General features: G+C 38.6%; 1 protein-coding gene across 21 annotated transcripts in view; it reads right to left on the bottom strand.

Annotated features, from left to right (window-relative positions):
- CAMK2D (calcium/calmodulin dependent protein kinase II delta) overlaps positions 1-15,744 on the bottom strand; it is a 316,681-nt gene that overhangs the window by 11,924 nt on the left and 289,013 nt on the right. For all 21 annotated transcript variants that reach the window (XM_054486326.2, XM_054486351.2, XM_054486339.2 and 18 more), the window contains 2 exons: positions 7,273-7,348; positions 1,899-1,993 (listed from right to left, as the gene is read on the bottom strand). In XM_054486326.2, the coding sequence (XP_054342301.1) occupies positions 1,899-1,993; positions 7,273-7,348 (171 nt within the window). The remainder of the gene's footprint in view (positions 1-1,898; positions 1,994-7,272; positions 7,349-15,744) is intronic.

The raw sequence follows: 15,744 nt of genomic DNA on the forward strand, positions 1-15,744 counted from the left end.
CGTAGATTTGGTCTTTTCACATAGTCCCACATTTCTTGGAGGCTTTGCTCGTTTCTTTTTATTCTTTTTTCTCTAAACTTCCCTTCTCGCTTCATTTCATTCATTTCATCTTCCAGGGCTGATACCCTTTCTTCCATTTGATCGCATCGGCTCCTGAGGCTTCTGCATTCTTCACGTAGTTCTCGAGCCTTGGTTTTCAGCTCCATCAGCTCCTTTAAGCACTTCTCTGTATTGGTTATTCTAGTTATACATTCTTCTAAATTTTTTTCAAAGTTTTCAACTTCTTTGCCTTTGGTTTGAATATCCTCCCGTAGCTCGGAGTAATTTGATCGTCTGAAGCCTTCTTCTCTCAGCTCGTCAAAGTCATTCTCTGTCCAGCTTTGTTCCGTTGCTGGTGAGGAACTGCGTTCCTTTGGAGGAGGAGAGGTACTCTGGTTTTTAGAGTTTCCAGTTTTTCTGCTCTGTTTTTTCCCCATCTTTGTGGTTTTAACTACTTTTGGTCTTTGATGATGGTGATGTACAGATGGGTTTTTGGTGTGGATGTCCTTTCTGTTAGTTTTCCTTCTAACAGACAGGACCCTCAGCTGCAGGTCTGTTGGAGTACCTGGCCGGCCGTGTGAGGTGTCAGTCTGCCCCTGCTGGGGGGTGCCTCCCAGTTAGGCTGCTCGGGGGTCAGGGGTCAGGGACCCACTTGAGGAGGCAGTCAGCCCATTCTCAGATCTCCAGCTGCGTGCTGGGAGAACCACTGCTCTCCTCACAGCTGTCAGACAGGGACATTTAAGTCTGCAGAGGTTACTGCTGTCTTTTTGTTTGTCTGTGTCCTGCCCCCAGAGGTGGAGCCTACAGAGGCAGGCAGGCCTCCTTGAGCTGTGGTGGGCTCCACCCAGTTCAAGCTTCCAGGCTGCTTTGTTTACCTAAGCGAGCCTGGGCAATGGCGGGCGCCCCTCCCCCAGCCTCGCTGCCGACTTGCTGTTTGATCTCAGACTGCTGTGCTAGCGATCAGCGAGACTCCGTGGGCGTAGGACCCTCTGAGCCAGGTGCGGGCTATACTCTCCTGGGGCACCGTTTCCTAAGCCCGTCGGAAAAGCACAGTATTCGGGTGGGAGTGGCCCGACTTTCCAGGTGCCGTCTGTCACCCCTGGAAGGGGAACTCCCTGACCCCTTGCGCTTCCCGAGTGAGGCAATGCCTCGCCCCTGCTTCGGCTGGCGCACGGTGCACTCACCCACTGACCTGCGCCCACTGTCTGGCACTCCCTAGTGAGATGAACACGGTACCTCAGATGGAAATGCAGAAATCACCCGTCTTCTGCGTCGCTCGCGCTGGGAGCTGTAGACCGGAGCTGTTCCTATTCGGCCATCTTGGCTCCTCCTTTTTTTTTTTTTTTTTTTTTTTTTTTTTTTTTTTTGAGAAGGAGTTTCACTCTTGTTGCCCAGGCTCACGATCTTGGCTCACTGCAACCTCCACCTCACGGGTTCAAGCAATTCTCATACCTCAGTCTCCCAAGTAGCTGGAATTACAGGTGTGCGCCACCATGCCCAGCTAATTTTGTATTTTTAGTAGAGATGAGCCTTTACCATGTTGGTCAGGCTGGTCTCAAACTGCTGACCTCAAGTGATCCACCCGCCTCGGCCCCCAAAGTGCTGGGATTACAGGCATGAGCCACCGTGCCCAGCCAACATTAATTTTTTTACAAAGATATTTTTTAAAACACACCAAAACTGTAAGCCAAGACTGACATATTTTTTTTTCAATTTTGAATACAAAACCATTGTATGGTTTCAAATGCTGGATGAAGGTAAAAACTCTCTCTGTAGAAAAGAGCAAAATAATCTGCAAATTTGGGAAAAATTCAGAGAGGTTTAAAAAGAGCATGTTATTAAATTAGGAATAAATATACCATTTTCAAAGTAGAATCGGTGAAAATCCATCCCTTCCACTAAATTACCCAAAGCTTCAGGTTCAAAAGCAGTAAGGCCTGGGTCACAGATTTTTCTGTAAAAGAAAAATAATGAAAATAACCAATTAATAGGTGCTTTAATGTGTTTTGTTGTTTCATGTGTAAACATTCTGATTTACCAGTCACTGACAGAAAGAGCCTCTAAAAACATTTATATACGAAAGTTCTATCATAAACCTTGGCAAGGTGGGTTGAGGAACAGACTCTAAAAAGACATTTTGCAGAGAACTCTGATAGGAACAAACTAATTTATCCAGTTCAAGCACATGATAATATACAATATTTTAGGAGGCCCCTTTTTATAATTTCTACTTTTTTATTTTTAAGGTGAATTTTCCAGTTTTTCTAACTCTTGATTGAGGTTTACTATTTTTTAAAAATGCTCTCCAAGTCCTATTGTCCAAGTGTAAGACACTCTCCAAATCCTATAAAACTATCTTTGATTCTGAAATTAAATACTTCTGCAGTAATAATTATTATTATCATTTTTGAGACAGGGTCTTGCTCTGTTGCCCAGGCTGGAGTGTAGTGGTGCAATCATGGCTCACTGCAGCCTCAACCTTCCAGACTACTCAAGCAATCCTCCCGGCTCAGCCTCCCTAGTAGCTGGGAGTATTGGCGTACAGGACCATGCTGGGTTAATTTTTAAACTTTTATTTCTAGTAGAGATGGGGTTTCCTTATGTTGCCCAGGCTGGTCTCGGACTCCTAGGCACAAATGATCCTCCCACCTGACCTCCCACAGTATGGGATTACAGGGGTGAGCCACCATGCTGAGCCTTGGAATAATTTTTGATGGACCACATATCCTACATTCGTGTCAAACATGTATATTACAATTGACTTGAAAGAAAGTATCACACCCTACACTTTCTGGCAATGTCCACAAGACTTACATCTTATTATTGTGTTTAATTTTATTTTCTTTTAAAAATGAAATCAATAGACGGTTCAAATGCTCATATTGGTTTTCTTTCTTAATCCTAGAAATATGATTCAATAAAGGGGTGCACAATTTTAAATATTTGGAAAAAACCAATGAGCTTTCTTTGGAGAAATTTATTTATTCAGTAAAGAATTGCTGAACACTTACTATATGGCAGATATTCTTCAAAACAAGCAATTATAATACAATAATCTATACTAGAATAGATGAAAATGTGAAGTGCTCAAAAAACAGATTACTAATAGACAGTGAACAGGAAAGGTTTAAGAGGTGAAGAACATTTGAGCTGGGCTTTGAAGAATGAGTAAGCGTTTTCCAGGTGTGTGGGAGGTGGTGGGCACAGGAGGACAGCAAGTGCAATGGTCTGCTGCTGTGAAAATGCAGAGCATGCTTGGGGAATGATGACTGGTTGCTTGATATGGAAAGCAGGGTCACTGTGTTATGTGTGTAAGGCCCCTGGAAATGCAGAGAAGAAAACATTTCCTTTGGGCCTATGGTGATCAGGGTAGGCTTCTCAGAGAAGGTGACAAGACCTGGATTTGAAGAATGAATGGGAGTTCACAAGGTAGATCAAATGGAGTACAAATCAAAGGATTTTGGACTGTTTATTAATTTGCCCCAAAGGGTAATACAGTGGATGGGGCCACATCTAATTTCATAGAGAAATTCCCCATTTGGGTGGGGGGGGGGCAAAATTTTTTAAATGTTCAACAGAAATACAAATTTCAAAAGTCTAACTCACTGTAGTTCCTCAAAGTGCAGTACTGTTTATAGAACGTGGAACCGGTGTTATTTAAAGAATACCTTTAAAAAGTAGAAATCACAGTGGATATCCTTTGTGCCTTAAAGATGATGGGGGAAAGGATTACAGTAACCTTCACTTCAGACTGCCTGCTGGGCAGGCATTTTTAAGCTTAAAATCAAATATATATAGTCTCTTTCTAAGAAGCAAAATGGGAAGAACAGCGTTCCTATGGTAACAAGAATTTATTCTGCCAGGGGCTATTACTTCCTCTATAAATATGGTTTTTGGTTGTCATTATCAGTGAACCAAAATTTCTTACTGCCTTACATCAGTACTAACATATTCTGGGAATCACGGTGCCATGATGGATCTTCTTACCCAGCCACGAAAAAGAGTCAGTATATTTGGAAATGTGTCTATCTATCTATCTATCTATCTATCTATCTATCTATCTATCTAATCATCCATCTACCCCATAAAAGGCTTTGTATTAATGAAAGATCCACAAAGCTGCCATTTGACATGTGGGTGTGTGTGATCTGAACAGGTGTTCTAAGGACCAGCTGACAGGGATACACCAGTACATTCTACCATCCCAAAAGCTCTCGAATGGAAGCCCTGTTGGATTAGCTCTGCCTGGAAAGTACAAAATCAGGCCAGATTGTAAGTCTCCATAGGCAAAGATATTAGTGAACTGGTGTGATCCCAAGGTTTAGCATTATTTAAAATACCCTATTTTAAACTGAGAATATAGGAAACATACACTTTTGCCTGGCTACAATTGCTCCCTATATAATAGTAGTATCTGTTTATAAATTTAGAAAGAATACAAAAGAAGCAGGAAAAAAATTCATACACAATTTTACCTCTCAGAGGCAACTTCTTTTTTTCTTTTTAACAACAACAAACACAACTTTTTATCATTCCACAAGGAAATGCTATTGCAAAAAAAAAGATTTTTTAAAAAAGAGAATAATCTTATTCTTTGGATAATCATATGTATCTAACAAGGATATAACAGCAACAAGAATTTTTAAAAAGCAGGTTCTATGGCACAGCTATAAAAAACTGTTTAATAGGGAATGGTTGTCTCTGAAAACAGACTGTTCTTCTTAACTCCAATTTTTACTATTTCTTCTATTCCAAGTATGCCTTATTAGGTCATGATAAAGAATTGATACACTCATACACAAGTATATGCATGTGTTTATACATATATGCACACATATTTAAGTTATAAGAAGAAGCTCCTGATATAGTTTCCGTCTTACATTTAGCTAATCTTGTCCATATTTTATATTTGGTGTTTATTTATAACTAATGATAAAAGTAATACTTGCTTATGTAAAATTTGGGAAGAATAAAAAAGCAGGAAAAAAATTCACACATAATTTTACCTCTCAGAGGCAACTTCTTTTTTTCTTTTTAAAATCTAATTTGGCATGTTTCATTCCACTTTTAATACTTTTTATTTATTTATTTGTTTATTTTTTGAGAAAGAGTCACTTTTGTTGCCCAGGCTGGAGTGCAATGGTGCAATCTCAGCTCACCGCAACCTCTGCCTCCTGGGTTCAAGTGATTCTCCTGCCTCAGCCTCCCAAGTAGCTGGGATTACAGGCATGGACCACCACACCTGGCTAATTTTGTACTTTTAGTAGAGACGGGGTTTCTCCATGTTGGACAGGCTGGTCTTGAACTTCCAACCTCAGGTGATCTGCCTGCCTTGGCCTCCCAAAGTGCTGGGATTACAGGCGTGAGAAATTGCACCTGACACTTTTAATACCTTTTACTTTTGTAGTTGTAATAATTATGTACATACTCTTTTATGTCCTGCTTAATTTTCAGTAAAAACACCATAAATATTTTTCCAGGTCGCTAGAAACTCAACATAACCATGGTACCAAAGATGACTTAATGGGAATGGTAGAGTTGGGCATACACATTGTTTCCAATTTTTCACTATTATCAATTTTGCTTCAGTATATATCTTTGTTCACAAATTTTTGTTCATGTTTTACATAAAAAATTTATACTCGTTCAATTCTTATAAGTAGAATTATAGTATTACAGTAAAGTGAGCCTTTATAAAAGATTTCAGGTATATAATAACAGATTATACAACAAAATATATTACTAATCCCCCCATATCTGCCACCACCGCCACCCTGAAAGTTTGCACCCAATTGTGTTTTATTCCATGGTCGAGGAAAGTCACCATTGTCCTGCAGTATCTGCACCTTGCTGGCTGTCAGCAGAATTTACATCTCTGCTGATTTTATAGGGAGAAGAGGCTCTTGCATTCAAGTTTGTGTATACTTAATTAGTAAACATGAACATGCCTTTATTAGTTTACTTGTCATTTATATTTCCTCCTCTGATAATAGTCAGTTCATGTTCTTTACATATTTTTCTACTTTTCTATCATAGTCACGCAATATAAAAAATTAACTTTTGATATATGTTTCGCAAATGTTTTTCTAAGTTTGTTTGTCTCTTGCTTTTATTCTTGGTTTTTTAATTAAAGTATACATATTTTATCTATTTAGGTATAATCATATTATATTCTCATTTATGATTATATCTTCAGCTTTTGGATCTTTCTAGCCAGAGATCAGATTCAATCTCTGTTTTGTATTTTAAGTCTTTCACTGGGGTGGAACTCATTAGTTGCACGGTGTAAGGAGAAGGCCCTATTTAAATTGAATGCTTTATTTTAACTTCAGCAAAGTAATTTCTTTCATAGTTCCTATGATCCAGGAGTTTATAAACTTTAAATAAGCATTAGAACCCATTCTTCAAGTAAAGTTTTCCTTAAGATACAAACATGTAAAAGAGATGCAGATAAAGTTGAGCTGTACTGGCTGAAGAGAGAAGGCTGCCTCATGTCACCTCCTAATCTCTTTCTCTGCCCCAGAACCTCTGCAGAACTGCAAGGGAAAACATTTCTTAAGCCGAAATGCACATTTTATGTACTTTCATATTTTTTTGTGTGTTTGCTCACATGAATTGCTCTGCCTGGACTGACCTTTTCTCATCTGGACTTCTGTGTGTGTGATGTGGGAGTGGTTATACATCTGCATATTTACAAAGAAATCTCCAATCGTTGGATCAGAAGTCAAGCCTTCTCTCTGTGAAATCTTTTTTTCTGTTCTTTTTTGAGACAGGGTCTCACTCCGTCACCCAGGCTGGAGTGCAGTGATGTGATCATGGCTCCACGCAGCCTCGACCTCCTGGGCTTAGGTGATCCTCCTGCCTCAGCCTCCCAAGTATGTGGGACTACAGGTGTGCACCACTGTGCCTGACTAATTTTTAAACTTTTTGTAGAAACAGGGTCTTGTTTTGTCACCCAGGTTGGTCTTGAACTCTTGGCCTCAAGCAATCCTCCCACCTCGGCCTTCCAAAGTGCAAGGATTACAGGTGTAAGCCACTGTGCCTGGCCTCTGAAATCTTAAATAAATTTTTCTCTCCTAGGGGCACTTAGTCATTTATACCATGAAATAAAACTATTGTTGACATATCAAACCTTGAATTAAATATGTGAATTCAGATATGTTGAAGAATGCATTCATATAAAAAAATATATTTACCATATGCATGAAAGCAAAGTAAACGTCCGCTACTCACGTGTAGGCTTCAAAGTCCCCATTGTTGATAGCTTCGATCAGTTGTTCAGTGACTTTGATAATCTCTTGCTTTCGTGCTAAAGGCAAAAATATAGAGTTGGGTAAGAATAAAAGACAAAAGTCATATTAAATATTCTTTTTCATTTTTAATTTTTGAGATAGGGTCTCACTCTGTCACCCATGCTGGAGTACAGTAGCGCAATCACAGCTCCCTACAGCCTTGACCTCCTGGGCTCAAGTGATTCTCCCACCTCTGCCTCCCAAAGTGCTGGAATTACAGGTGTGATCTGTGCCCAGCCAGAATCTGCATTTTAACGTGACTCTCCGGTGACCTCTGAGTACATTCATGTTTGGAAAGCACAGCTATCTTCCATTTGTTTGAAAACAACAGTCACCTGAAAGGTCGGTCAAGGCTATGATTTTAAAATTAGTTTTTACTAAGGCCAGGCACAGTGGCTCACGCCTGTAATCCCAACACTTTGGGAGGCCGAGGTGGGCGGATCACCTGAGGTCAGGAGTTTGAGACCAGCCTGACCCACACGGAGAAACCCCATCTCTACTAAAAAAAAGAAATACAAAATTAGCTGGGCTTGGCGCATGCCTGTAATCCCAGCTACTTGGGAAGGCTGAGGCAAGAGAATTGCTTGAACCTGGGAGGTGGAGGTTGTGGTGAGCCGAGATCACGCCACTGCACTCCAGCCTGGGCAACAAGAGCAAAACTCCGTCTCAAAAAAAAAAAAAATACATAAAAATAAAATAAAATAAAATTAGTTTTTACTACCTTAAACAACTTGATTGGATTAGTAAACATATTTCTCTTCATAGTTAACAAATGTTATTAAAAACAATCTTAAAAAGTATCATTCTAATAATATGTCTATCTTTAGAGTAAAGATGATATCTTGCATTGAGATATTGAACTTTATATAATTATTTGCATTTTCTCACTTTTCCGCTTGACAAACTCTACAAAAGGATGCTGACACTGTGATTGGCCTTTGTATTTAGACAAATGGCCTTTAGTAAACTCTACGAATTGAAGAAGTGACATATGAATCAATACTGTAGATGCAGGCAGATAATAAGATGAAAGCCTCCAGGTATAGCTGTCAAACCCAACACCAATCATGATTTGTTTCTATTCCTAGCCCATAATTGGTGAAATTATTAATAGTGGTTTGGCTCAAATCCTATCTATTCAGTGAATTTGTTTCTACTGACATCTGTCTCAAGTGTTCTTTCTCTTTTTTGAAAGCCTGCGGCATCTGTATCACTTGGCAATTATGCATATGCTATCTCTTGATACCTTCTTTAGTTTAAAACACATTATTACTTGTTTTAAATTGTTATTAAACTTTCTGTACTGTGTAATGTGTCTTCCTTGTTAACTTAAAAGCTTCCCGAGGGCAAAGAACATTTTATTTTCTTGTATAGCCTAAAAAGCTTTGTTCAATGTCTTTTATGGAATAGATGCTCAATGTTTGTGAATTTAATCAATTGAGACTAATAACCTTTTCTTGATTTCAGAACACTGTTCTCTTACTTACAAAATTACTGCATGAAATATTTTAGAAATCAAATTTTACTGGATTTTAAGAATATTGTGATATTCCCTTAAAATCACTGAACATAGACTGGGAATCACAAAATGTTACTTCCCATCTTATCTTACTGAGGTAGTGAGGCTGCTATTGATCACGAAAAAAGCTGACTTCTGGTTTTATTCTTTATTGACTAAAGAAACCAGTTTGCATTTTTTATGAATCTGATCTTCATTAAGCAGATTTTAACCACAAGCTTAAATGCTTACTTTCACTCTGAAACTTAGGTTACCTAGGTGATGACATTATTTAAAAATAAATTTTCTATAAACCAAATTTTACTTCATCGAGACTATATAAGACTATATCATAACAAATACAAGTAATAAACTATCCTATAAAATGTGATTAAGTTAGTCAGTTAGTCCATAATATGGCTGCTAACAATGTCGAGGTCTATAATATTAAATAATCACTATATGGGTTAGAATTCATATTCAGTTACATAATTACTTTTCATTTATATAAAGTAACATAACACAGCTCCTACAGAAGTCCAAAACATTTCTTGCCCTTGCTCATTTGATTGATGAATATCAATAATACATTCAACAGCAAAACATACTGACAGAAGTGGTATCAGGGCATGATTTTGTAATAAGGATCCTGCCAGTGACACATTTTAGCTTAATTCAGTTAGGCAATAGGTGATTCATCTGTCTGTGGCCTCAACAGTATGAACATTTGGCAAAAGCTAATGACAGCTGACCCGATTCTGGAATATAAGGGATACGGGTGAGGAGGATCTCAGAAAATGAGATTATAAAAATGTGGCCACCAAAACTTCTTTCTCACATGAAATCCTCATTTCAAATAACAGACTTTTTTTTTTTTTTTTTTTTGGTCTGATATACAGCTGATAGGAAAAACTACAGTTTAGAAAACATGGCCAATTTGAAATGAGCATAAGATCAAAGTCCTTCGTGGAGCTTCATTAGGGTAGGCTTCAGTTTATAGAGTGTGAAGAGTTTAGGATCACTTCCTGAAGTTTCTGAAAGTCTCTGCACTGCCTCACAAGCATAAAATGGAATTAGAACCATTGGGTGTATATGGCCATCTTTTACTTTCTGAACCACTGTGGAAATACGCATTCACTCTTAAGTATTTTGCATGCCACAACTGGCTTAAGGGTTGTCCTGCATAAACAAAGCAACACAAATTGCCTTCTCTCACTTCTTATGCTTAGAAACGATGGTGCTTTTGCTGGCAGGACAACAAATGGGAATTAGCCAGGATGCTTCTGTGCTGTATCATCATAAAAACAACGTGACTCGTTTGGCTTAGGAGGGGCCTGGAACTTAGGAATCTTTAGAGTGCGCTTGAGTGAGTCACAGGCGGCACATGACAGCTGACTCTTTAAAGGAGAGCAGAAGGCTGGAAATGAATCATTTGTATATAGTAGTCAGCTTGTGGTTGGAACTGTTGCCACAAGCCCAGCATCTGACCTAGAGGAAGAGTGAGGGTTTGGTGCTAGCCAGCTCTACTCTCAATCAGCAGTGAGGTTGAGGAACAGTTACTGTGCCAGTGGCCTGGACAGACAAGTTGTGTGTAGAGGGGGTCCACTCTCATCTGGCCTTCCCTCTTCCTGAACACCAAGTAATAACCACTCCAAAAGTGAAAGTGGAGAGCTTGTGACGTGTCCCTAATTATACCACGATGAATGGAGAATGTACCAGTAAGGTGTTCCCCGAATACCAGAAGCTTCTTCCACTCCACAGCTAGCCATTTAATCACAGGAAACTGTTTACCTACTAGGTTTATTTCTAGAACTGAAGTACTCAAGCCTATACTCACAGGACACAAAGTACTTTCTGGGGATTTCTAGATTCTTAGGAAAAGGAAAAAGAGAACCAAGTGGGAGAGATGTTCCAGGTTCTGAGTGGAGTTACTTTCCATGCAATTATGCACAAAGAATTGGGAACATTTTCCCTTTCAAAATCATATATTTTTGGCTCTTGTTCTAAGAGGCCTGCAAGAATAAGATAAGGGTGTGAATGATCCCAGTGTTTGAAAACAAAATAAAACCCAAGAACTGAGAGTAATTACATAATAAAACAACTTACAGATTTCAACATTTCCTCAAACATTACATTTGGTTACTATAACAATACTCAGGTATGCAGTGATTATTTCTTGGTTTAACAGATAAATAAAGGGATTATAGGCATTGCCCAAAGGTATGGAGTTTGCTGATCACTCCTTCCCACCTTCTTGTCTTGGAACACTCTCCTTTTACTTAACTCTCTTGCTTTTCTACATGTTCCCATTCTCATTTGCCATGTTATCCTTCTCTACCTGGATATTAAATGCTTCAATTCCTTCTAAAGACTCAATTTGAGTCCCTCTCCTTATCTCACGCTGCATCCCTAAAGTCCTGTGTACACCAGTGTTTTAAATAGTCATCTATATTCCAACGACTCTCAAATTGTTAACCTCCTTCCTAGACTTTTCCTTCAGATCTATGTGTCAAGGCCTATTTTTGAGCCTCCATTTGGGTATCTCAAGTGGACCTCAAACCCAACATATACTGAACTGAGCTTAAGAATTTCCACCACTACAAGCCTGCTTGCTCTTCCATGCATCCCCACCTTGGTGAATGGCAAGATCATCTCTCAGTTGCATAAGCCAGAAAGAAACTTGAGGATCATATTTGACTCCCTAAATCCAGCACCTCAATCCAATCCATTGAGTTCTGTTGAATTTGCCTTCCTCTTCTTTTTTACTTTTTTTCCTCTTCACTCCCACTCTGGGTACAAGCACCCATCATTTCTTGTCCAAGCTCTGTAACAGCCCTCCGACTTAGTGTTTCTGCAACCAATTTTGTTCTTCACTATTCTGTTCTCTACAATGCAACCACCTCTCTCTCTCTTTCTTTTTTTTAAATGCCTGTCTCTTCAGATAACCTTCTATTTGAACTCTTCTAAAACCTTCTCACTGCTCTCAGGATAGGTACCTGAAGACAGACTACAAAACCTTGCATAATCTGGACTCTGCCCATTTCATTAGACTCATTCAGACTCTTTGACTTTATCCTTTCCAATCCACTCTTGCTCCCTTGTTTTACCAATTCAAAATGGACATGCTGCCTCCTATCACCAGCCCTTCATATGTACCGTCTTCTCTCTTCCTGGAAAACTGCCCCCCCACCCGCCATTTTGCTCCTACTTCTTTTATCAGATCTCAACTCAACTATTCTTTCTTCAAAAATGCCTTCCCTGGGCCAGGCGCGGTGGCTCATGCCTGTAATCTCAGCACTTTGAGAGGCCGAGGCGGGCGGATCACGAGGTCAAGAGACCATCCTGGCCAACATGGTGAAACCCCATCTCTACTAAAAGTATAAAAATTAGCTGGGTGTGGTGGCGTGCACGTGTAGTCCCAGCTACTCGGGAGACTGAGGCAGGAGAATCACTTGAACCCGGTAGGTGGAGGTTGCAGTGAGCTGAGATGGCGCCATTGCACTCCAGCCTGGTGACAGAGTGAGACTTTGTCTCAAAAAAAAAAAAAAAAAAAAAAAAAGCAAAAGCCTTCCCTGATCCTCATGTTAGGTCAGGTCCCCGCGATGTTATGAATTCATACATAGCTGACACCTGATTTTTAAAAGCACTTAGTACACTTGTATTTACATATTTATTTGCATGTAACCGATTAATCAGTTTTCTCTATTACTCTGTAAGGGTGGTACTGCACCATTGCAACTCCAGCAGATAACACAGTACATGGCATATAGGAAATGTTCAATAAGTATTTGAATGAATGATAGGTCCAAAACAAACTCAATTGGTTTCTGATTCCCATGCCAATGACCTTTTTAAAATATATGATGCTACATTATTTGGTGATAACCTGATAGCCTTTAAGAAATATAAAATTGGCAAATGGAAATAATTTAAGTATAAAGTAGCATGTCTTATCATTTATTGACAATGAAAGAAAACTTTTTGACTTGTCTAAAACTGATCATCGAACTCCTTTGTTTTCCTGACTTACTCATTTTTGCTAATGAAACCACAATTTTGCCAGTCTCCCAGGCTCAAAACCTGGGGTTTCTTCTGGATTCAATTCTTTCATTTGTTTCCATATCCAATCCTCCATGGATCATTATTTTTCCTTAGCACTTATGATGATGTTTCCCAGGGTACATCCTTACCCTCTTAATTATTTCATTTGCTTACTCTTGGCAATCTCATTCACTCCTCTGGCTCTGACTGCATGCTGAAGACTGCCAATTCTCTATCTCGAAGACCTTGAATCTTTCTAGGCTCCATGCTCATATTTCTAACTGCATTCTAAACATCTGAATTTGTCCTGGCATTTCAGACCCAGGGTGCCCAAAATGAACTTCAGTATTTCTCACAAAGTCTGTTGCCTCTCTGGAATTTCTCATCTTGGATAGTGGCATCATAATCTACTCAGCTGCCTAAACTGGAAGCCTTGCTATCTCCTTTCTTTTTCTTCCTCATAGATCTTTAGCCATTCTACATTCTTCCAACTCTTTCTCAGAGCCATTTCTTCCTCTCTAGGCTCACTGCCACTACTCTGATTCAGGCTCTCGGAAGTTCCTGACCCTTCCTGCTCCCAGGTCTCCCACACCGGCCTCTCTCACTCCTCACTGTTGCACAATCATCACTCTATAGAACAGAGCTGCCATTGTCCCCCACCCCTTTAAGGTTTCTAGTCCCCCTCTTCTCATAGTCTAGAAGCTGAAGCCCAAAGTTCTCTGTTTTAAAGATTTTCTTACTTTTTCTGCTTTATCTCCTGACACTTTTTGTTCTCCAGGGCTTTTACATATTCTCCAGCCACACCAAGGGGCTCACCTTTCCTCAACTAGTCCTGGCTCTTTGATAACTGTACTTTTCCTGTCATTTTTCCTTCTGCCAGAAACTCTCCCTCTTCTGCCTGAAAATCTTTTTCAATACCTTGCTCAAGTGTCACTTTGTCTGTATTGCTCTCCCTGAGTGCTTTAGACCCAGCTGCTTTATGTTACTTTGATCTTACTGTATTATCACAGGATGTTCATATATCTAACTAGAACTTGACCAGTTTATACTCTGAACACCTAGTACTGAGTCAATGTCTATAAATGCATGCATGTATGAATAAATATCAATACATGGTTAGACAATATATATAAAATACTGTGTACATTTTAAACCACTAGATAAATGCAAGTATATAGACAATGATCATGTATGATAGCAGTCTGGATGTGGCGGTGCTGAGAAGGCACCTTGGATACTTCAGAGTCTGCATCAGGACCACAGTTTATGAGGCTGCAGTATTTCAGATGCCAGAATAGCAGCAGATTTAATCTTAAAAGTCTAGTAAGATAAACCAGATACTTCTAGTCAATGTTTACATTTAATATTTCTTTTCAAGAGGGTTGAGTGCAAAGAAATTCTAGTATTTGAGCTTGAGCTTTTCAGTTGTTTAGATTTTGGATTAATCAGTTTATTGAAGTGAAACTACTTGATGATAAACCCTATTGAGAGGTCTAGCTGACTACAATGGAACTTGGACCACAAAATAAACTGAATTTATACCTGCAAATGTGTCTTCACTGGGATGTTTGCAGAGTGTCATATGTTGAAATCTTTTAGTGAATTGTGCCTAAAAAGCACTTATTCAATGATCAAAAGCTGTGCAATTAAAATTGTTGTATAGCAACAATTTTTGTATCATCTTAAGTTAGCAATTCTATTTATTTACTTTCTTAATATGTCTAGTTCTATTTAATTTAAATCCTTCTTTCTACATTTCTCACAGGTTATTGGGTACTTGGCTGCCAGAGACTTGAAGGACAAGGAGGTTAAGTGACTTGCTCAAGTTATCCAGCAAATTCAGAGGCTGTGCCAGGGTTAGAGCTTTATTTGGCTAAGGTTCCCCTCTGCTGTTTAATTCACTTATCTATGTTCCTTTCCAGCCCACAGTGCTTTACTTCAATATTTTGAAATCATAAACTTAAATGAACCACCTAAACACCTTTGAACTTACTCTGGCAAGGTGACTGACTACTTAATTACTAGGCTAAGGGTGTAATTAATTATTACATCAATTTCACACAACTGGGTGCCCCATGGTTTTATTGTCTTTTTCTATGCTGCCATTAACAAAATTAACCCTTGGGAATAGTTATTATTTTAGGCAAATATACAAATTATGTTCTGGTAGTTTTACAGAAAAAGGTGCCTATCAATTCAGTTATATTTGGCATTCTCTGTGCAATTAGCGGCTTGTTTCTCTGTGACTTTATTTTTACTTCACTAGACTGATGTAGTAGTTAATGTTGGGGAGAGGAATTTTCATAATTTTGGCTTTTAAAATCAAACTTATCACAGATTCTAAAGTTGATTGATTTAATATCTATAATATTTTATTCAAATATAAGACCTGGCAATTACTAAATTTCTATTCACGAATGTTTACTGTAAACCTCTTTTATCCAGAAGTCACCTGTTGAATAATATCAACTTTTCACCCTTTAATTACTAGAGGCTTTCACGATTAAAAAAAATAAATTATTCAAACCATCTTTGAACTTTGCTATATAATGCAGAGTAGTTTCATAGTACAAAATGATAGTTAATTGGGGAAGAAGTAATACCAGTCTTAGCCCTGTTAAATTGCTATAGCCTAATAATAAATAATTAACAAATATTTAAGATCAGAAAGATCTAGCATTGGGATCATTTAGAATAAGTACAAATAGGTGTTGTTTTTTTTTTTTGGTTTGCAAGGATATCACTGGGTTACAGCAAAATATGTTATTGTAACATTTTATTATTGTAAAACATTTAATATTGTAACAAAGGTCATGTTATTCCTAAAATTACCTTTGATCGGAAAAGGAAATAAAATATTTACTATTAAATTAA

The sequence above is a fragment of the Pongo pygmaeus genome, chromosome 3 (assembly GCF_028885625.2).
Source record: "Pongo pygmaeus isolate AG05252 chromosome 3, NHGRI_mPonPyg2-v2.0_pri, whole genome shotgun sequence".
NCBI lineage: Eukaryota > Metazoa > Chordata > Mammalia > Primates > Hominidae > Pongo > Pongo pygmaeus.